The sequence below is a fragment of the Nymphalis io genome, chromosome 27 (genome assembly GCF_905147045.1).
Source record: "Nymphalis io chromosome 27, ilAglIoxx1.1, whole genome shotgun sequence".
NCBI classification, from domain to species: domain Eukaryota; kingdom Metazoa; phylum Arthropoda; class Insecta; order Lepidoptera; family Nymphalidae; genus Nymphalis; species Nymphalis io.
The window spans coordinates 4,759,994-4,783,977 of record NC_065914.1 but is presented as its reverse complement, the minus strand read 5'-3'; the positions used below and the strand labels follow the sequence as shown (position 1 = coordinate 4,783,977).

General features: G+C 33.3%; 2 protein-coding genes and 1 pseudogene across 2 annotated transcripts in view; 1 reads left to right on the top strand and 2 right to left on the bottom strand.

Annotated features, from left to right (window-relative positions):
* The window catches only part of LOC126778863 (putative fatty acyl-CoA reductase CG5065), a 106,965-nt gene that overhangs the window by 77,400 nt on the left and 5,581 nt on the right, over nt 1-23,984 (bottom strand). The window lies entirely within an intron of this gene.
* The window catches only part of LOC126778916 (fatty acyl-CoA reductase 1-like), a 43,724-nt pseudogene that overhangs the window by 15,542 nt on the left and 4,198 nt on the right, over nt 1-23,984 (top strand).
* LOC126778859 (putative fatty acyl-CoA reductase CG5065) lies at nt 1,089-16,213 on the bottom strand. Its single transcript, XM_050502586.1, has 12 exons — nt 16,139-16,213; nt 15,339-15,455; nt 14,237-14,394; nt 13,556-13,646; nt 12,578-12,723; nt 12,219-12,328; nt 11,454-11,537; nt 10,996-11,104; nt 5,009-5,085; nt 3,809-3,971; nt 2,906-3,163; nt 1,089-1,284 (listed from the first exon to the last, which is right to left on the bottom strand). The coding sequence occupies exons 1-12, from the start codon at nt 16,211-16,213 to the stop codon at nt 1,128-1,130; spliced, it is 1,545 nt and encodes a 514-aa protein (XP_050358543.1). The 3' UTR covers nt 1,089-1,127.

The window sequence follows — 23,984 nt, the reverse complement described above, 5'->3', positions numbered from 1 at the left end:
TAGCCTCCTTCAAATCTAATTAAATTTTCGGTCTAAAGATACAAGGTCGAAATATTAATGTTTACTATTGACACTAGTCCTTGAAACTATGTACAGTCATTTTTATAATATATAAATGTAAAAAAAAACAATACGTTTTACAAATTTATAGCAAAAACACGCCGTCTAAAAGATTGTCCTGTGGCATTGTACTTAAGACGCCTGGCGCTATTGCCTCTGCACAAAAAAAATTAATTAATTATATAAATAAGGTTTTGAGTAAAACTGTTATATTGTGTTTTATAAACATTTATTCCAAATATACCTAAACCTATGTCTAGCACAGACCCGCGGCTTGACCGCTTGGAAGTATCGTTAACGCGTCACGAGCCGTGGTTCTAAATACTTTTTTAAGGAACATTAACCCCTATCCCCGTTTTTAAAGAATTACTATATATTCTTTTACCCCTTCAATTAATCCTTCAGCTTGTGTTAGAAGTCGGAACGACACTAGCCAAAGGAATCAGCATCGAATTTGTGACATATGTTTTTTGTGACTGTAATTATAATTACACTGATTCACTCACCCCGCTGAAATACAAAATATTGATGTTTACACTGACTCACTCACCCTTCACAATGTAATACAGCAGTATTGATCTTTAGTAGTTGATAACTAATCACTTTACCTTTAAATTTTTTTAAGAGAGTGATTGTGAAGCGATTTGATGAAAGGATTCTCGAATGTCATATGAGTGATGGCAGAATGAGAAAGATCTGTGCTTAGCTAAAAAACGTTGATAAGTATGGCCGTGACTTCGAAAATTATTACAATAATCCCCTTTGTTCTAACACGTTTCTATTATAAATTAATCTTAATTTTTTTATCGTTTATATTTTTTACTGTTGTTGTCATAAGCTATACTTCGAAAGTCAATTAAAAGACAATTACAAAATTCCTCTTACACAGATACTGTACAAAACGAGTTAATAAAATTAATAACAATTAAATATAAACTTTAATAACAATTAACTATAAAGATCGCATTATAAAATTTGTTATAAAATGTAAAGTATATAAAAAAATAATGTATATATAAATTAAAAGATTACTTTGGTCCAAGATCGTTTAAAAAAATCTCTTATAACTAGATTTCACTAATTACTACCTTATTCGGATTAATAATATTATAAAAATAATTATAACCGGAATCCATAACATTAATAATACCGCATTTCGAATATAAAAACCATAATAATAGAGAAAAAAATAAAATCTTCGTGACGACGTCGACCCAGTAACGGCTGAAAAAAAAAGAAAAATAAAAAAATATAAATACATTTTTAAACAGATAAAAAAATGATCAATGACAATTTTCAATTATATTATTAATTTTAATATGAAAGTATTTTTTTGTTAGGTAGTCAATCACACTGGACTGAATAAAATTATTTACTTGCTATAATTTATTTGCGTCAATTAAGCAATAAGAAGAAGCGAATTGTAATTATGACAAATATCTTAATCAAATAGATGTCCCAGCCGTGTAGAGCGATCACTATCACTACGTATTATAAAACAGTCCCCTGCCGCGTTTGTCTGTGTGATCGCGATAAACTCAAAAACTAGCGAACGGTTTTTCATACGGTTTTCACCAATGGATGGACTGATTCATAAGAAAGGTTCAAGTGTATAATTTATTAATTTTTTGTGAAAATTGGCTGAAATATGATGAAAAATGTTCAATATGTCGGAAACTATCATGCCGACTGGGAGCTTTTCGAGTGCCGTGGAAACCATTAGAGTTATATGTATTACGAAATAAACGTTCTACGATGCTTATGCTTTCTGCCCGAGCGAAGCCGGGTTGGGTGGCTTGTAATTTAATGAAATCAAAAACAGCCAATATTACATAACTTTTATTGTAATTGATAAAATAAATTTATCAAATTTGTCGTGTTGATAAATAAACACAATTCTATCAAGTTTTTATCTCATCCTGTTAGGTGCTTAGTGAGCTTTGCCATTGATTCGATTATTCAGAACCTTTGATATTTTATAGTGACTACATGACTTCAGGTGAATCTTTGTTTATGTGATATCCACCCATATAATATTATGTATATGTATAATTAGATGTAAAGCTGAGATGGCCCAGTGTGTGGAGTGGAGGAGTGAATCTTAACCGATGATCGTGGGTTTAAACCCGGGCAAGCACCACTGAATTTTCATGTGTTTAATTTGTGATTATAAATCATCTCGTGCTTCACGGTGAAGGAAAACATCGTGAGGAAACCTGCATGTGTCTAATTTCACTGAAATTCTGCCACATGTGAATTCCACCAAACCGCAATGGAACAGCATGGTGGAATAAGCTCCAAAGCTTCTCCTCAAAAAGGTAGAAGAGGCCTTTAGCCCAGCAGTGGGATATGGACAGGCTGTTACGGTATATGTATAATTACGTTTCCACAGAAATCACTGGGATTATATTTTATTTGTATAATAATAGTAATAAAACAAAATTGAGGCAATATTTGTGGCAATTTAGGTAACTACAGAATTTTTTTTTTATTGTTAAAAAGTAAGTAACCTGATAGTAAGTGGACACCACCAATTGTCAATGGGCCATGAACCTTGGAAACTAAGATGTTACCTCTTTTGTACGTATAGCTACTATGGCTCACTCACTCTTCTAACGGAAACACAACAATACTAAGCATTGCTGTTTGAAGGTGACGATTGAGGCGCACCTATCTTGACGAGCTTTGATAAAGCTCGCACCACCACGCTACCACCAAATAATTTTTTTCAACAACACCTTAAGAAAAATGTCATGAGACAAATTTGACTGACCTAATAGGATGAGAAAAAATTAACTCGATTCCTAGGTACCATCTAAGGTTTTAATATATAATGTATACTTACATTCTATGTAGTTTTCTAGCTCTAGGCAGAGTCGCAGGATCTTCCTTACACACAAAATGCCTGGTGCCAATAACATAGTCACGTAAATATTCGTCTTGGCTCAACGTCGATACGTCTGTGAAGAAAATATTGTTTTCCGCCTCGCTGACTCTCTTCTGTAGAGACAGGAAGTTCGTATTCTTGAAATTCCACTCCTTTATTGTATAGTATTGGAGGATGTTCAAACCATGACTGATTCGCTTTTGAAGATTAACCATGCTGAAAAACAGAGAAAACAGAGTGTCTCGAGTAATTTTCTGTGATGTTGTAAGACAGGTAGAATGTTTATTTATTTATTTAATAGAATGCCAACGTGATACATATAGCAAATACGATATAACTGATTGTTTACAATATGTACAGTAATACATATATATACACACACATACACTACATATATAAACGTATGTATATTTATATGATGTCCTCCTGACCAATTTCGGCCACGGCGGCGATTAGCTAACGGCGCACAGGTGTGTGCACAAACACAGATACACTCCTTATTCTATCAGTCTGATAATCCAATGGAGCAAAAATCTGATATGACCAGAAAGAGTTCAGGCGCAGTACCAATAGATCATTTAATAGTAGTGTTAAAATCGAATATATATGTCATATACGAAATTATGAATGTTTTGTTTTTGTTAAATGTAATGTATTATTATATATAATTTAGTATATGTGTCATCAAATTTTGTTTTACCTAAAAAAGTATGAATAAATTTTGGCTTTTCCTAAAAACGTAATCGAAAAAGTGCTAGGAAACTTTACCTAGGCCAGCTGGATAGCTGTTTGTAGAGCTAACAGCTGTAAAATGTTTACAGATGTGACAATGAATTATATAAAAAAAATGTCGGTACTTACAAGGTCTTCCTTCCCAATAAAAACAGAAGCATATCAACTAAATATGCAGGTAATATATGTACGAAGATTGCGGTGAGTTGGTGAGTAAACCAGTAGGACTTGATGGTACCACCAGGGTACCACAACGCGATTGTATAAGGGTAAGTGTTGACCCACTTCTCACCTTGAAATATAAACATTAAATTAGAAATTTTCACCACTCCCGTATATCTGGATCCACCTGGCTTTTCTTCTATTCAAAGAGCCTTAGCTGATGCTTATGACGAGTATGCGGGGCATCCTTAAAGCATCATTTTATAGCTTCTAATTACATGACACCATATAAATGATTCACATTCTCTTTATTTATGTACTTGCGAAATGGATTTGATTAATTGTTCAACTATACATGTTTTCACTTAAATATAATTTATTTTGCTTATTGTCGAAAAGGCGACGATCAATGCCTTGGTCATTATGATAAATTATCTCTTTATTCTTTGATGCTGTGAGCATTCTCAGTAGTAGATTTTTTTTTTTTATAGAATAGTAAGGTGGACGAGCATATGGGCCACCTGATGGTAAGTGGTCACCAAACGCCCTTAGACATTGGCATTCTAAGAAATGTCAACCATCGCTTATAGCCAATGCGCCACCAACCTTGGGAACTAAGATTTTATGTCCCTTGTGCCTGTAATTACACTGGCTCACTCACCCTTCAAACCGGAACACAACAATATCAAGTATTGCTGTTTTGCGGTAGAATATCTGATGAGTGGGTGGTACCTACCCAGACGAGCTTGCACAAAGCCCTACCACCAGTACGCTGCGACACTTGAGCCTGACTACTATTATGAAAAATACACAAGACCAATAGAGTATTTCTTGGTGGTAGGGCTTTGTGCAAGTCCCTCTGGGTACATACCATCAACTCATCAGATATTCTACCGCTAAACAGTACTTAGTATTGTTACTTTTCGGTTTAAAGAATGAGTGAGCCAGTGTAACTACAGGCATAAGGGACGTAACATCTTCGCTCCTAAGGTTGGTGGCGCATTAAATCTAAGGACCACTTAATGTTTCTTACAGTGCAAATGTCTATGGGTGGTGGTGACCACTTAACATCAAGTGGCCCACTTACCCGTCCGCCTACCTACAACATAAAAGAGAGTCATAATGATTTTCAATGAAAAATATATCAAAAGTAAAACTGCATCTCACCTAATTCGATCACTTCTCGCCATGTAATTTTTTGGACTCCAGATAAAGTTATATTAAAGATACGAAGGTCCTTAGGCCTGCGGCAAAACAATTATCATGAATTTAATGATGTATTCATTTAAAACTAATTAATTCCAACATAATTAATTATCTTTTTATAACGTGAACGTTAATCGTGAATAGCTATTACCACTGTCATGAGATAATTATTTTTTTTTAAATCATTAACTTAAAAATACTATATTAAGTTTAAAGAATTTATTTCTCATAAAGAATTACAGAAATTCACTTACATGAGAATGTTACAAACTAATATAAAAATCCAAGCGTACAGTGTTACAAAAATTCATAAGAAAGAAGGTAGATGCAGAATTTTTTTCTTCTCGATCGACGATCGATGAGCTTGTTAAACATATCGCCCGCCGTGTCACCTCAGGAATACAAAAGTATGCGGCATATTTATTGAAATCTGTTCATCATTTTATTTTATTATTATTATTATTATTTTTTTATATATATTTTCCTTTTTTTCCATTTTCTTTTTTTTCATTTTTTAGACAATTTTTTTTTTGTTTTTAGAATTTTTTAGAATTATTGTATTATCATCCTTGATCTGCGTTACGCAATTGAATTCTTTGTATAGCTGATTTTGTTTTAAAATTTAAATTTGTGTGGATTTCTTTATTCAATATTTTTCGTACTAATATGCATGTTTTATAGGCATATGTTTGAGCGATATTTACTATTTTAGTATTTTTATAAATTTTTTCAGATGATGTTAGGAAGTTGTAGTTAAATAACACTTTAATCAATTTATTTTGAGCGGTTTGTATTTTCTTAAGGTGTACTTTCGCCGCAGTCCCCCAGATCTCAATTAAGTAATCGATATGTGGTTTCACCAATGAGTTATATATCAGATATTTTACTTTTCGTGGTAAACATCGCGCTACACCACGAAGAGCTCCGGTCAAGGATGATAATTTTGATATGATTTTTTGAATGTGTGGTTCCCATGTCAGCTTATTATAGAGTATCAAACCAAGATATTTTTCCGACGTCTTTTTATTTATTTGTTCGGAATTAATAGTAGGTTCAGTGTAGGCTTTTATCTTCTTGTTTTTTGCAGTAAATATTACATAATTTGTTTTTTCTATATTAATAGTCAGCAAATTACGTTTAAACCATATATCAAGAAGCTGTAGGTCGTCCTGAACGTCGTTGATAATGTCAGTAATAGAGGAACCATAATAGAAAAGACTAGAGTCGTCGGCATAGAGAGTCAAATCTCCTTTTAACCCAATATCTTGTATATCGTTGATATATATTGGGAATAGTAGAGGTCCCAAAATAGAACCTTGAGGTACGCCGTACAGAATGGGTCTTGGACTACTTTGTTTGTCATTTATTTTCACAATTTGGTGACGATTATTTAAGTAAGATTTTAACACCTCAAGGGCCTTGACTTTTCATAGACTTTTGAAAGAACAGGTAGAACAGAAATTGGTCGGTAGTTACCTGGATCTAATTTACTTCCTGATTTATATATAGGTGTCACCTTTGCTGTCTTTAAATTATATTATATTATTATTATTATTATTATTATATTTAAATTATCTGGGAAAATACCATTTTCAAAACATTCATTTATGCAGCAACTTAGTTCATCGGCCATCAGCAGCTCAATAGACTTAACAGATTTAATACTTATTCCATCTAGGCCAGAACTGCTGTTTGTTTTTAAATCCTTTACTATTTTCTGTACTTCATTTATGGTAACGGGTTCAAATTTTGAAATTTCATTTCCATTTTTCACCAAATGTGGAGTGTGGTGTATAGGATATAGTGAAATAATCTTATTTGCTAAATTTAACCCAATCATAGAGAAATACAAATTAAACTGTTCACATACTTCCGTCTCATCAACAATAACGTTGGAATCAATTTGGAGTCTAAGTGTTGATAGTACGCTTTTGATGTTATTGATGGACAGACTTTTTATTAAATTCCACATCTTGGTAGGCTTATTTAAGCAGGTATTAAAGGTTTTAAGGTAATAATTGTGTTTTGAATTTTGAATAATTTCGGTAACCAATTTCTTCTGCTTGTCCAAATTTTCCTCTCCAAGCTTGTGTATGTGTTGTTAACGTTGTCTTTGCTCATCTCCTGGAAAGATCTAAAAAACCTGATGATGATTGCTAAGTGGAATTCATTTTGTTTAACACTTGAGCATACGTGATCCAATATAGTTGTTGTTGTATTAGTCTCACGAGTGCAGTAGTCACGATTGATTTGTTTAAAATTTTGATAGCATTCTCTCTTAAAGTAAGCTGATAATTACGAGCCGCAGCATTGGGTTTCAATAAGTCATAATTAAAGTCTCCAAAAATTAACATTCGCTTTCTTCTATGTAGTTGCAGTGAATACTCCTCGAGAAATTCACTTGAGTTTGTTCTGTCAGGTTTATATATGACACCTACATCCATACAATACTTGTCAATATGTACCCAAAGAAAGTGGTTATCATTGGTACAGCTTTCCTCTAGAAGATGGTGATTTAAGCTGTCATGGACAAACATTGACACGCCACCTCCCCTTGAATGTTGTCTAAAGTTATAGTAGTGTAATTGAAGTCTACTAGCTTCTTTCTTATCTTTTATCCACGTTTCGGATAGAGCAACAATATGTACTGTGTATTGAAAAGATTGTAGGATACATTTTAACTCATCAAATTTACCCGGTTTAACTATACTGCGTACATTTGCATAAAAACATTTGATCGATTTGCTAGTGGTTTTGATTTCTGAATAGGTATGTGCAATTTGATACGATACGTTATTGTTAAAAGACATACCTAGATTTTCGTTATTGTGGCTGTATAGTTTTTTGGCTGCGTTTTTATTATTTTGGGGACCCCTTTTTCATATTTAATGCGTAAGTTACACTCTCCATTGGCAGTTCGGTGTTGGAGCTCTGTTTGTAGATTCTTTAAAAATTCTCTTTGATAGGGTGTCTGATCAGAAAATATTTTAGCGTTACTTAGTCGTACAGTACTTTTATTACGGAGTAGTTGTTTCGTATTTTTTTCAGAAGAGAAGCATACTTTTATAAGGCGAGTTTTAGTTGGTTGGTATCTGCCAAGTCTGTATATTTGTTGAGGGTCAGGACAGTCGTTTATAAGTAACTTAATTATTTTTGATACTTCTTGTATATCATGTCGTGCTCGGTCTGCACTATTGTCAGCACTGGATTCTGTTATACCAGCTAAGATGATGTTTTTGCTCCTTATATTACGTTCTTGACATTCATTTATTAATTTTTCGTATGATTCACATGTTACTAACATTTTGTTGCTGTCTTGTGTTGCAGATAGTTTCAGTAGGTCAATTTCGGATTCTAAAAGCTTGACTCTTTTTTCCGTGTCTTGTGCAGATGTGACGAGTTGGTGCATGTCTGTCCGTAGTTTGTTTTGTTCTATGGTCATACTAGCCATGGTGTTGCTAATAGTATTGACCTCGTTTCTAATAGCGGTTACGTCCTGGCAAAGCTTATTAATGTTGTCGTTTTGAATGCTACTGGTTGAAGAGATGAGGGCCATCATATCATATCACATATTCACTGGTGGTAGGGCTTTGTGCAAGCTCGTCTGGGTAGGTACCACCCACTCATCAGATATTCTACCGCAAAACAGCAAAACTTGATATTGTTGTGTTACGGTTTGAAGGGTGAGTGAGCCAGTGTAATTACAGGCACAAGGGACATAAAATCTTAGTTCCCAAGGTTGGTGGCGCATTGGCTATAAGCGATGGTTGACATTTCTTACAATGCCAATGTCTAAGGGCGTTTGGTGACCACTTACCATCAGGTGGCCCATATGCTCGTCCACCTTCCTATTCTACAAAAAAAAAAAAAATCTGCCATTTGTTATTTTAACTCAGATAATTCATCCATGATACAGTCATTTTCACTGTGGAGTTTACGTTTGTTTCTGAAAGTAACTTTCGTAGTATCAGAAGCAGTACTCATGTTCAATTGGGAATCACTACTTCCACGGCATATGCCACCTCCACTTGGTGAGCGCAGTAAACTATTCATAGTAGCTCCATGTTTCTTTGAGTCGTTTGATAGCAGATGTTGTTACACCGTACAAGCGCGCGGCAGACCAAAATGAATTCAGAGTACTTAGAACTAGGATTTATTTTTGTATATTACTGTAAATTAATTATTTTTAATACACAAGTGCGCACTGCGACACTATATTGCTATGTAAACAATAAAACAAAGATCTATGAGTTCACATTATTGTATACAGGGTTACAGGGTAATATGTCACGATCCTTTTAAAGGGTTATAGTTCAGGACAATAGCTATCAAATGACCCCCAAAATGCTTATGCAAAAGTGTATCGTTTTCGAGTTATTAATTTTTTAATATTTTTTTTATTTAAAGGTAGTTTAAGATTCTAAAATTCAATAAAAAAAAAATCAACGTATTTTCCCTATTTTTTTTTGTATTTCTTGCTAGGGTACATCCTAGTTAATAATAACCAGTTATAAAACAAAAACAATCTTCAAGCATTTTTAAATTACAGATCCAAAACTGTACAACTTTTCGATTTTTAATTTTGATTCTTTAAGTTACTCGCAATTTTTTTGTAAAAATCACTATGGTTCTTATCGTGCGGATCATTTTAAAAACATCTGCGTTTCCTTAGCTATCCATCGGTACATAAAAAGTACAGTAACAATCATAAACTCAGGAGAAAATTAGATAACAAAGAGACCAGGTAGGAAATTCTAAGAAATGCTATTGTTAAGAAATTAAATCTGGATCAAAGACAAAAGGACCTCAATGCAAAGTAGTTAAAGATTATTTTTAATAGGGGTAATAGGTAAAAAAGGAGAGATAAACCAGAGCTGTTTGTGGAATACTATTATCAATTCCTTTGAATTTACCGTCATTTTTTCTAATTTCCTTTTATCTCATTTCTTTTAGGAATAAGAGTAATAAAACCTTGTCGGGGTACATAATACTCACTGTACTTGCACTGCTCGTATAGTGTGGACGCGCTTTAGTGAATATTGATCTCTTAAATTTTTGAAAAAAACCGCTTCGTTTACTGGACTCTGTTTCTTACAACTTCGTGACTCGGCTAGCTAAAAGGAATTTGTGATTTGTGTTTATGATAACTTGGCGCGTAAAAAGGACTATTATGGCTGCAGAACAAAATTCTTCTCGTCGTCCGTACTCTAATGAGGAATACGCTGACATCTTATTTTGCTATGGATATTGTAACGGTGACGCCGCAGCTGCTCGTCGTGAGTATAATCGTCGATTTCCGGATCGCCGGACACCTGACAATAGTGTCTTTATTGGTGTGTATCGTCGAATTAGAGAAACTGGTCGCGTGCAAAGGAGACAATCTGATTCCGGACGCCCTCGTGTCCGTTCTCCATGGATAGCTAAGGAAACGCAGATGTTTTTAAAATGATCCGCACGATAAGAGCCATAGTGATTTTTACAAAAAAAATGCGAGTAACTTAAAGAATCAAAATTAAAAATCGAAAAGTTGTACAGTTTTGGATCTGTAATTTAAAAATGCTTGAAGATTGTTTTTGTTTTATAACTGGTTATTATTAACTAGGATGTACCCTAGCAAAAAATACAAAAAAAAAAATAGGGAAAATACGTTGATTTTTTTTTTATTGAATTTTAGAATCTTAAACATCCTTTAAATAAAAAATATATTAAAAAATTAATAACTCGAAAACGATACACTTTTGCATAAGCATTTTGGGGGTCATTTGATAGCTATTGTCCTGAACTATAACCCTTTAAAAGGATCGTGACATATTACCCTGTATCCCTGTATGTATTAATATAGTGATAGATTTAATTAAGTTAGAAAGAAAAACAAGATAAGAAAATCGAGACCATTCAAAGAATAAAAAAAAATAGTCCAGACTCTCCATCTTTTAGTTATTACTTACTTATCTAAGGAAGTGACGTAGGCTATCAAGATACATCCATTGACAACAACATCGACAGGTATTGCGTCCGCCATGTACGAAGGCTCACAATGCATAGACCGTATAACACCTTCAATTTAAAAAAAAACATAAAGCTATGTTTGTCCCTGTCTCACTCGTCACGTTTTTGGAGGTAAATAGGAGTTACAGTTAAAAACTCACAACATTTGCATGATATTTGATAATCATTGTGATAACTAAGGAAATTAAAAATAGACGTCGCAAATTATGGTAGGACTTTCAAAGTCATTTTTCACTTTATAATAGTATGAATTATTAAATTTATTAATTTCTCCATAGATTAGAAATGCAAGTCTTATTATCTATGTTTATTATTATATGTTTGCGGAGACTGTTTGTTAAATTAAATGGGTGCAAAAGTTTGATTTGGTTTAGATTTTTTTTGTTAGCGTCTTTACCTTTTCCACCACCAATTACAAGTCCTGTTGGCCCATTTAGGTTATCAACCCAACCGGGCATCGGTTCCTTCCAGGCAGCAGTTACTAGAAAAAACTTATGAAGTTTAATTTAAGGGCAATATATTTGTTTTGTTTTTGGAACTCGATCTCGCACTCTGTTAGCACTAGAAGACTTGACACGAGTCTATTTTTGTTTTTAAGAAAAAGTTGTGATGATTCTGTCGGGTTCCATACCTTAAAAGGAAAAACTAAACCCGTATGGGGTTTTCCACTCCGTGGTCCGACTGTCCATCTGTCAAGACCCTATTTTTCAGGACCGCGGAGGTATCATATTGAAAATAATATCAAATACTCGAGTCTGCAATCCCATTTAGCAGTGAAATAAATACACTTTTAAGTCAAGGCAATATAAATATAAAGCCGTTTACTGCGGTCACATATTTTGACGCTGGCAACTCTAAGCCTATAATAGGCCTATAGGTTACTGCCTTTTAATTTAGAATCATGAAATTTCTCAATGAGTAATGTCGCGTTGCACAGGTAATGGAAAAAGAGGATAAAAAACTTATTTGCGAGTGGTAAACTAACCGCAATGTAATGGGAAAATAGTTTTCGAACGGTAAATTTAAGTTTCTTAAAGTAATGGACGTAATTCCATTACATACCAACAAGCTTGAACGGAACACTTGATACGCGAGTCTGACTCGCAGAATATATTATTTTGCCATTCCAAAAAAAAATCTTGTTTTTTTTTTTATTACTTACCAATCGACGGTCTCCCAATTGCAATAGGAAATTTAGAACTGTATTCAGCTACAAGATCCTCCGTTATGGCTTTTGTATATGAGTAGGTATTGGGTTCAGATGATATCAATCTGAAAATAGAGTTGTCTATTATAATAGCAAATGGTAAGAATAAGTTTAGTACTATCTCCTATTTTTTTAAATAGGTAGGCAGACCATTTTTTTGATACACTCTTACATTTCATGTGATCTCCACATTTTATCTGAGCTTCGCGGTTGTTCTTACAGAATAGCCCTACAGATTGTATTCAGTTTCATGAAATAATAAAATAGAAGAAACAAATGAATTTGGAAAAGACTAAATTAAATTAAATCTTTACTTCGGCTCTAAGTAATTCAGCGTTGAGTCATCGAGCCATTCCACGAGTTCAATTATCTTCTGAGGATTATGAACTGCAGGGTACAGTTTTTCATCTAACATGTCAAGTTCACATCGACAATATGCTGTGGATAGATGGACGAATGCCTGAAAATTTTATACTTATTTAGTAGCCGATAATAAACCGGCTTTTTATCTATATATTATATAACTTTCCATTTTCACGGCTATGAGCTAACGTATTAGATAATTTTCTTTTAAGTGCGCTTTATTACAATAACGTGAGAAGAAAAAGTGAGTGCACATCTGTTTGTGCACACACTTTTGCACTATAATATCTCCTGTGCAAGTGGCTAATCTCTCTTGAGACTTGCCACCGTGGCTGAAGTCGGTCTGGAGGACATATTCATAATAATAACGATATCTAAAAATCTCTCAATGATCTTTTGACGAGATTATAATGGAAATCACAACATTTAGTTTTAGCTCCAATTTGGAGTTAGTGTTTGTACGCACACCTGTACAAAATAACCTGTCTAACCTATATCCGAAGTTAGTTTTGGTTAGGTTAGTTAGCCTGTTAATGTCCCACTGCTGGGCTAAGGCCTCCTCTCCATTTTGAGGAGAAGGTTTGTAGCTTATTCCACCACGCTGCTCTAATGTGGATTGGTAGAATACACATGTGGCAGAATTTCAATGAAATTAGACACATGCAGGTTTCCTCACGATGTTTTCTCTCACCGTCAAGCACGAGATGAATTATAAACACAAATAGTACACGACAATTATATTTGGATACATGACAATTATATTTTGGATTGGAACATTAAGTTTTTAATAATTTTAAAGTTTATGAGTTATAAACATTTTTTTATTGATACTTAAGTTTCGATTAATTTGAATTTCGAATAATTATCCCAAGATTAAAATTTCAATTTTCGTTCTCTGTTCTTTTACACTTCAATTAGTTAAACCTTACCTCGAGTTTTTCCATTGTTTCAGCCAATTTTAAAACTCGTAGAGTACCTGTCGTGTTCATATTAACAGCGTCTTTTAACTTCTGATCGAATCTGTATAAAATATAAAAAAATTAAATTTAACGGAATAGGGAGAAATTGTTATTTCAATCAACTACTTTTGAAGAATTCTGTAATTTATCCATACGAGTAGTGTACTCTTTAGTGTAGTAGCTGTTTTATTCTCGTATGGATAATAAGTAACAGCCTGTGAATGTCCCACTACTGGGCAAAGGCCTCCTCCCTCTCTTCCTTTTTGAGGAGAAGGTATAGAGCTCCATGCCTTCTTCTCGTATGGATATGGAAATGGAATTCCTTGTACATTCGATTCAATTAAAATAATTGTCATTTTCTCTCATAAAATTCTTAGTTGTTACTCAGTATTTGAAATCATATTATTAGAATTGACTCATGAACAGGTTGAAAAATGACAACTGCTTATGTTATGTCAAATATGTATATAATAAACTCGTTGCTCTGCAACAGGTACCCGCTTTGGACGTTGTTACTCGCGGGTTACTATATTATATCGCGTGATGTTTCTCTAAAACTCTTCTCAATAAATGGTCTATCTAATAAAACAGTATTGAAACCTAAGTTCTAGATGAGGTTAGAGCGTTCAAGCAATTCAAGATAGAGCTCACCTGATACATGCAGCGCTGTGGAACACAATATTGCAATGTCGCTGCAACTCTTGACGGTCATCATTGGATATGCCCAGCTCATCTTCCAAGACGTCTCCCGCGATCAGTTTCAGCTTGTTGAAAACATCCGGCTGCTTCTCACGGAGATGCTCGAATATCTACAGAGAAAGATTTAATTAGCGATTCTCCAACTTTGTGTATGATCCACCCGAAACTAATAATAAAATGTTTCTTTTAGTATATACAAACTGTTAATTTGTTTACAAATTTAATTAGTTACTACATTTTATTTCTGTTTTTGTTTTTTATTTAAATATTTTTATTTTCTTTTTTTTTTTATATTTGTATATTTTGTAATTGTGAATGGTGTGTTCTCCTGTAATCGGTTGTACATAGTTAGTTTTAGGTTAATGTAAAAAGTGATTTGAATGTCTGTTATGTACAACTGTTGGAGATCCAAATAAATAAATAAACATTGTTATAATTTTTATAATTAATTAATTGTTATAAGACGGCCACAGCATGCATTTTCGAAGTACAATATATTTCATCGTTCATATATATATTCAATCCGGGCTCCGGAACGAATATATTATCAACATTGCACTGGTCTGGTTTCTTTAATCTCGTCAAATAATAAGCAGCAACTCCTAACAAGCCCACATCCACTCTAAGCGGCAGAACTGCTTGTTATGTCGATAAATGTAAATAAAAATGATATTAGATAATATATCGAAAGTAAATATCGCTAAGAACATACTTTCAATCGTTCGTGAATTATCTAACGTGTGTTATGATTTTCGAAAATAAAAAAACATTTGCATTTCGAAGGCGGGGCGGCTTATTGACATTGACAGTTATTAATGGCGCGTTTAGAAACATCCCATCTAATTATAAAAACTATTCAAAATCAACCTTAAAAATGCTTTTATTGTATTATTGTATCTTGAAAATGCATGTTGTGACCAAGACTGAGTTTTATTATTACACGTGTAAGTACTGATTGCTGATCCTTAATAAATATGGATTTCAATCGTCTTATCTCATTCACACATTTCAGTTCTGTCCATACTCGAATTCTATGCATTCATGATTCACTCACCTTGTTATTGCAAAGTGCTTTAAGTCTGTCCTCCCCACTCACACCTTTCTTTTCCCTCAGCAAGAGGTAGATGGTATGAATACCTGGACAGGCCCTCAGTAACTTCTCGACTAATGCCTGTAATTGAAAGACAAATTACAATAATATTAGAAACGAAACAGTTTTTATGGATGTATCTTTGTTACTCTTTCAAGAGAAAACTAAACAGATTTGGATGAAATTTTAGAATAGACATAGCTTAGGTAGTCAATGTAAGCCACATTGGCTACCTAAGCTAAAAAACTCTGGGTAGGTGTGCCCAGAGTTTGAGTTTTTTTATGGGAACGAAACGTTCCATCAGAATTTAAAAATTGAATAGATTTATTTATACATTTTACTAATTTGTTATTATTATTATTGCCCGATTATTTGTTATTTTAACTTATTTTTTTGTCTTTAATTCTTATGTTTACTTGAAATTTTTGATAAAACTGGATTGTTGATGTTTTGTGGTTTTTGTTTGAGTTTTTTTTTTCTGCACATTTAAGTAAAAACTTTGTTGATTTATGTCTTTAAAGTAATTGATTTATTTAATATGTACTGTTTGTTTTCCTAATAAAAATAAAAGATAATAAACGAATAAAATAAAAAATGTAATATATTAACTTTTTGAAGTTAGAAACTTAGTGTTATAAGTTTATCTTCATTTATTATACATACATTTTGGAGGTGCTACCATTTACTTAGTGTTGTGTTCCGTTGATTAGTGAACAAATGTCATGACTTACCACCATATAGACTGTTAGCTAACTGTATCTTACCTTACCAAGGAAACCAGTCGCTCCCGTTATGAAAACGCGCTTCCCCTCGTAGAACTCGGTTACGGATGGCGCCATCTTTGTCACTACAAAATCAACTAGTGTTAAAAGTACCAACATTGATAATAACATGAAGAATGACCTTCTTATACTTTCTTTCTCGTCTGTGTAGGTACCACCCACTCATCAGATATTCTACCGCAAAACAGCAGTACTTGGTATTGTTGTGTTCCGGTTTGAAGGGTGAGTGAGCCAGTGTAGTTACAGGTAAGGTGCATAACATCTTAGTTCCTAAGGTTGGTGACGCATTAGCGATGTAAGCGATGTTAACATTTCTTACAATGTTTATGGGCGTTGGTGACCACTCACCATCTGGTGGCCCACATGCTCCTCCGCCTACCTAGTCTATAAAAAATAATAATAACGCGGCAATTTAGATTGCTGAGGAGGAAATGTCCGGATAATGTGAAAACCAAGAGTAAATGCCCGGATTGGTTTTTCGACAATCATGAAGAACCCACATACAAAAGTATAGTATATAATCTTTATTAATATTTAACGAAAAACTACTGAATGGATTTGGCTGTAATTTGGAGCAGAAACAAAAACTCGGCTTAACACATAGCCTACCTAACATCTAGCCCCCCCCCCTCTCCTCACATGATGAAGCACATGATAACGGAGTTTTTGGACGGATATCATCCACGGTTCCCGTATGAAACAATGCCTAATATGGTCCATGTATATTAAAGACAGCGTTCAGGCAATTAATTAAATTGCAAATTAATTAATAAATAAACTAATTTCTGGATTAATACCAAATAAGTATTTAAATCGTTACGGTGTTACCTAACTGTTCATATTCCTTTCGACGTATTTTGTTCAACATTGTCGGTATTACGATCTATCTATTGAAATATACGGTTGTATGTATTTAATGCAATATTCGCTTTTCAATTAACATGAAATTCGAACTATAGCTTTCCAATCGAAGAAGTAAAAATAGACAAAACTTAGATTTACATATCCCATGCGTTTCACTAATATCTCTGCTATATAACACTACAAACAGTTCTTGATTAATATATATTTATAAATAGTAACAGCCTGTTAATGTCCCACTGCTAGGCTAAGGCCTCCTCTCCCTTTTTGAGGAGAAGGTTAGGAGCTTATTCCACTACGCTGCTCCGATGCGGATTGGTAGAATACACATGTGGCAGAATTTCAATGAAATTAGACACATGCAGGTTTCCTCACGATGTTTTCCTTTGCCGAAAAGCATGAAATGAATTACAAACAGAAATTAAGCACATGAAAATTCAGAGGTGCTTTCCCGGGTTTGAACTCACGTTCATCGGTTAAGATTCACGTGTTCTAACCACTAGGCCATCTCGGCTTTTATTATATTTATATATAATACAACACAGTTCCACTTAACTAATTATATTCACTTCAATTTTACTTACAAAAATTTGATAACAACTACGAAAACATTTAAGATTATATCGCTTCAATACAATGTTAACGCTGTTTATATTTCTTTATTCTTCTTGTAATTGGAATTGGCTTTATATGTATGTAATTTTTTTTTATTATTATAATTGGGAAACATATCGTAAAAACCACATACATTATACAACAATTAACTCGTTCACACGCCAATAAACTTTCCACTAAAAACGAATTCATGAATGACAGTGAATAAGCAATTCAATAAATTATAAAATATAATTATCACGATTAAAAAAAGTTAAGAGCAAAACAATAAAATATGTATGTAATAATAATGATAATAATAATAATCTTTATTCACATAAAAAGTTACAAATTATAATGAAGTCCCTGACTTCTGAGCTAGGCTCAAAGACTGAATTGCTGACTGAAAGAAGAATCAGTGTCCTCTCTCATATTTTAGTGACATATCGTTCTATGTATATATAAAAAGTTTAAGTTTTATATATACAAAGTTTATTTCCTAAAAAAGAACAAAGTCCACTTAAACTTGGGAAATACCATTAAATATGAAGTATTATACCATAACTTATGTCTACATTTTGTGCCAGTAAATAACTTTTTAATCTTTTTTGAATATATTAAATTAATTTGAATTTATAACGTCGTTTTGTAACGAATTGTAAAGCTGGGCTCCTTCAAATAATATAGTTTTTGTGCCATACTTAGTTCGGAATTTGGGTAATTCGATTTTGTGTCGGTTTCAAGTAAGATGAGAATGGAGTTTTAAGTTGAAAGGTAATTTGTGAATGTGTGGTGTTTGTAATTATTTTACGAATTAATAAGCACATTTTGTATTTATTAATTTATTTTATTGATGAGATATTTTTCGTAGGAGTGCGACAGTTCATATTATATATGACTTTTAGCAGTTTGTTTTGAGATATTTGGAGATTTTTGATGAGGATTTCAGCGACACTGTCCCAGATTTCAATAAGGTATTCTAAAATCGGTTTTACTATGACAGACATGAGTATTGTAGACAATAAGTCGTACTTTAGGTGGAATACAGCGAACTGATCTCCTAAGAGCATCCGTAAGTAAAGCAATTTTTAGTTTTATATTATTGTTTCTTTGCAGTTTGAATATGAGGTTTCCCTTTTTTATTTTTTTGTTTTCTTATATTAATTATTTAACGTTTACTTTTTTTTATTTTATATATTTTTCCGTACAATTATGTTACCTTTATCTCAGCAATGTTTGTCTTGAATAAATGTTTTCTTATTCTTATAAAATAAAAATCACGACACAGAGCTCAGTTTAACCTTTACTAAATGAACAATAATTACAGCTAATGTTAAAACAAGTTAAATCAAATTAAACTGTACTGTATTTATGAATCATCAATTATTTGAACTCGCTTATTTATTTCATTTTGCCTTCGCCTTGCCGGCCCGCAAGATGCCTCTTCACGCCGCGTTTGAAGGAACCCGGGTTGTAGGAGGAGGGGAACACGAGAGCTGGTAAAGAATTCCATTTATTGGAATTCTTTCTTTGTCGCACACAAAGAAAGAAGTTGCCAAATTTCTTTGAGCGCGATGGGATTGATATCACAGTTAGATTTAAAATTTTGATTCTCGATTTAATCATGTTTGCTTAACACACGTGAGCTGGTAAGGAATTCCATTTTTTGGAAGTGCGACAAAGAAAGGAGTTGCCACTATTCTTTGTGCGCGATGGAATTTATGTCACAGTTACATCGAGACATCGGTGACAATGAGAGCCAGCTCGCGTAGATTTATGAGGGAAGGGGGAAGAAGGAATTTTATATGGAATTTTAGCAAGCTCGTCTGAATTACAGCCCACTCATGAAATATTCTAACGCAGGACAGCATTGTGTACTTTTTCTGTTCCAGTTTGTAGGGTGAGTAAACAATTTCATTACCTACCGATTATGTTAAAAAAGTCTTTGTTTTTAATTTATGTTGTAATGTAAGAATTAAAAAAAATCGTATAAAAGTTTATTTTAAGGAACGTTCAGTGTATTAAATATAAAATAATATTACATTTAGATAAAAAAAAATTAGGCACTCATCAGCTATCACTGTAATTAAAAATATACTGTACGTGCGTGCAGAACTCGATTATATTAACTACTGGGTATTTCGTGGGTACTTCGTAATGATAATGCATTCAGTGTTACACGAATTCGTGGCAAAATATCAATCGATACATACATACATATGTACATACACATACATAACAATATTCCTTATATTGGGTGCAGTTCAGTATTTTTTAAATATTTCTGATACTATTTAGGTGCTGATATCTTTTTGGAGAAGTATACCGAAACGAGAGCGTTATCACTTCCCTGTAGAACGATTTTACAAAAAGCTTTGGCCAATGAGCTGTTGCTTGAATTGCCATTTAATTCGACTTTCTCCAGAGTGGATTTTCTTCCCCCTTGCTACAAGAGTTCAATCTTTGTTCTTCAGCTAGAAGCAGATCCGTCAGGTCCATGTAATCATGTTCAGAGTTTTGAGAGTTTTTATTTAGACAAGATGATTAAGAAATGATTCAAATATCCAATGATGGTTTAGGGGCTCAAAAGAAATCTCTCTGATAAAGGTGCTACTTAGTTTCTTACAAACACTTCGGTTAGGATATAAATCATATAAGTGAAATGGCGACACTAATGATTACATAAGGTCTTATGATAATCGTAATAATAAATAAATGATAGTAAAATTAATGTAGAAGTTGTATACTTCTCAATAAACTAACCTTCAATTGAAAACGAATTTAAACTTTCGTTTGTATTTAAAGTTAATTTATTTAACTAATAATATTATTCGATTTATTATATCATTTTAAATGTAGACATTTAGTTAATTTTTTAAATTAAATAAATATTACTGTAACTTTAAAAAAACTTATTTTTAATTACAAAAATATATTTATTAATATTTTTTTTTTTATTGATTCTTATTGAATTATTTAAAAATTTATTACACCATTACATACCATATTTTACCAGAAAATAATAATAATAACGACACATAAAACATCCAAAGACAATTTTTATTTTTTTATTTTTTTTATTTTTGCATACCCAAAAAGGTAAATGATATCGCCGCTACGCTATGTACTCACGATGTTTTTCTTTACTATCAAGCACGAGATGAATTATAAATACAAATTAAACGCATAGAAAACCAGTGGTGCGTGGGTTTCAACCCGCGATCGTTTAAGATTCACGCGTTCTAACTCTAACCACTGAGCCAGTACCTTACCATAAATTTAATTTATTACAATTGAAAACGTATTTTATTTACTTCTGATTTCAAAGTCTCGCGAGCACTAGCTATTATATAATATAACTAAATGACATGTGTTCCTTATCTAAAATATAAGTTATATAACCCCAACTGAACCCAACCTATAATATATAATATATATATACCTCAAATTTTCGGCCGTGGCCGTCGAATGAAAAAAGCACCAAAATGTGAAATAGTAGAGCAGAAAGAATAGACGAACAAATCCAACAAAATAACATGGTCGAGCATGTCACAATTGCGTGCATCTTAAACAAGAGGTACGAGCTGAACGAAATCAACAACTATTGAAACGGAGACAAGCGCGCCGCTTCGTAGCTAACACACGCAGAGCATTCTGCTTCGTTCCTTCTCGCATCCGAGTACGAGCCAGCTATTGAATATTCTGCTCATCCGAAAGAGCTTATTGGTGCTATGGACAAAGAATGCCAATGTCATGCGCACAGCTGAGATGTTTTGCGCATCAACAAAAGTGGAACTAGCAGAAATTAAGACACCACCTGAACCATTGAACGGCTTGCTCATTTGCATGGATTCAGATTCAAACCTGTTCCTGTATATAACTGTGGCTTCGCGTCACCGACATGCTAATTTTAGTATAATGAAAGATTGAGTTCATAAATTCCCTGTTCCGTGTAATGATTAGGTGGCCCAAAGGTCTAAAATACTCGGTCCAGTCGAATATTCGTGAATGGACCGAGTTCGATTCCGACCTGAAAACATGGCTTAAAATTTCATAATTATTGATTGATATTTTAAAAATTTCATTTTATTTTTTACTCATACTATTATTTTTGAACTTGAACTTCTTTTGGCGTATGCTTGTTTATCGTAGGGGATAACCTCGTGGCTTTGCGTCACCGACATGCTAATGTTAATATAATGAAATCGTTGAAACCATTACAAATCATTTAAGACAAAAATACATTAATGTACTTAAGTAATCAATAAAAATATACAGTTTTTTCAAATAAATAATATCGCAAAGAACTTCGTTTCTGACGGGGGTCCCCCGATTGCACAATATTTTTTTTATTCTTTAAAACTTTAAGCCGCTATATGATTCACTGGTGGTAGGGCTTTGTGCAAGCTCGTCTGGGTAGGTACCACCCACTCATCAGATATTCTACCGCAAAACAGCAATACTTGATATTGTTGTGTTCCGGTTTGAAGGGTGAGTGAGCCAGTGTAATTACAGGCACAAGGGACATAAAATCTTAGTTCCCAAGGTTGGTGGCGCATTGGATATGTAAGCGATGGTTGACATTTCTTACAATGCCAATGTCTAAGAGCGTTGGTGACCACTTACCATCAGGTGGCCCATATGCTCGTCCGCCTTCCTTTTCTATAAAAAAAAAAAAAAAAAAAAATTAAAATTGAGCGGCCGCGGTGCCCTTTCGAACTTTGAACATTTAACTATATGCTTAATGTAAATTAATATCCAATATAAGAGAAAAAGCCGAGATGGCCCTGTGGTAAGAACGCGTGAATCTTAACCGATGATCGTGGGTTCAAACCCGGGCTAGCACCACTGAATTTTCATGTGCTTAATTTGTGATTATAATTCATCTCGTGCTTTACGGTGAAGGAAAACATCGTGAGGAAACCTGCATGTGTAATTTCACTGAAGTTCTGCCACATGTGAATTCTACCAACCCGCATTGGAGCAGCGTGGTGGAATAAGCTCCAAACCTTCTCCTCAAAAAGGGAGAGGAGGCCTTCAGCCCAACAGTGGGACATTCACAGGCTGTTACGGTATGGTACGGTAACCTTCATCTATTAATTAAGTTTAATGATAAAAATGTGGGTCGACTTTCTCCAGTGATATATAAATCTATGTTCGACTAAATAATGCTGATGTTTCTAAAGGTGAACTTTTCACAACGAATTATAATTTAATTTGTTTTTTTTGTAATTATTTAAACCGAAGCTCTGAAGCTCCGAAATGGCCACCGATGCGTTATATCGACACGATCCCGTTGTCTCTCCGATCCGCGATGAATACGGCAATCGCAATGGTTTTAGTTGGTTGATTGGTTGGTAAATGTTTTTTTAAAGTACTACACACATACAAATAAATCCAAACATTTAAACGACCGATCGTAATGCTTTACCAAGAAACGCCAACAAGAAACACAGTAATCACTCTTTTGAATTAATTTGAGTACATGATAAATAAAATTAATTAAAAGAATATTTACGTACGATTGTTTTAAAAATATACAAATATAATATATAATATGTTTGTTCGGGTATAAGTTTTTTTTATTTTTATAAACCGATATTGTTGATTGCGCTGGATGAATACACCTCCTAGGCGGTAACTTTTTTTCGTTCATGCAAATTTTTCGAAGTCGATTTACGATTTTTTTTATCAAATCTTATATTTGGTATAAATTATTCACCTGTTAATTATTTTTGTTACCTTATTTGTCTATTGGTTATATATATAATGGTTATATGTATAAAGCCGCCGATACCGAGGTCCTGGGTTAAAACATCATCTCGGGCCAATAATAAGTTATTGGGTTTTTCTGTCTAAGATTCTCAGTATCAGCTCGAAGTGTGCAAGTTAGAAGTGTGTATAGTTATCGGAAAGCACGTAAAGCCGTTGGTCCTATGCCTGAACTCTCAGCCATTTCGGAATTCTGCCTGGAATAGAAAGTGCATCTGTGTTTGCGCACACACTTGTGCTCTATAAAATATCCTTCGTAGTTTGCTAATCTCTCTTGAGATTGGACGTCGCGGCCGAAATTTTAACACATATTCGACAGGAACTCCTGAATATAAAATAATAGAAAATTATAAATAATTAATAGTTTTTTGTAACAATTTGTAAATCCTGAAAATAGCATAAGTGCGATTATTTATTTACAATAACATATATATATATATGTTAATATATATATATATATATATATATATAAATATATATATATATATATATATATATATGTATTTACCTAAGGTAAAATAAATGCTATATCATAATTACGCGTATATTATTATTGGATAGCTGTTTTACATATTTTTTTAATATATAAATATGTATATAT

What these genes read in the sequence shown, in the direction of transcription:
- LOC126778859 (XM_050502586.1), bottom strand. Translation starts at nt 16,213, where the DNA reads ATGGCGCCATCCGTAACCGAGTTCTACGAGGGGAAGCGCGTTTTCATA. An exon ending in AATTGGGAGACCGTCGATTG is followed by an intron (nt 11,538 to 12,218) that starts GTAAGTAATAAA and finishes AGTTTTTTCTAG; the next exon opens with TAACTGCTGCCTGGAAGGAA. An exon ending in TGTAATTGGTGGTGGAAAAG is followed by an intron (nt 11,105 to 11,453) that starts GTAAAGACGCTA and finishes TTTAAATTGAAG; the next exon opens with GTGTTATACGGTCTATGCAT.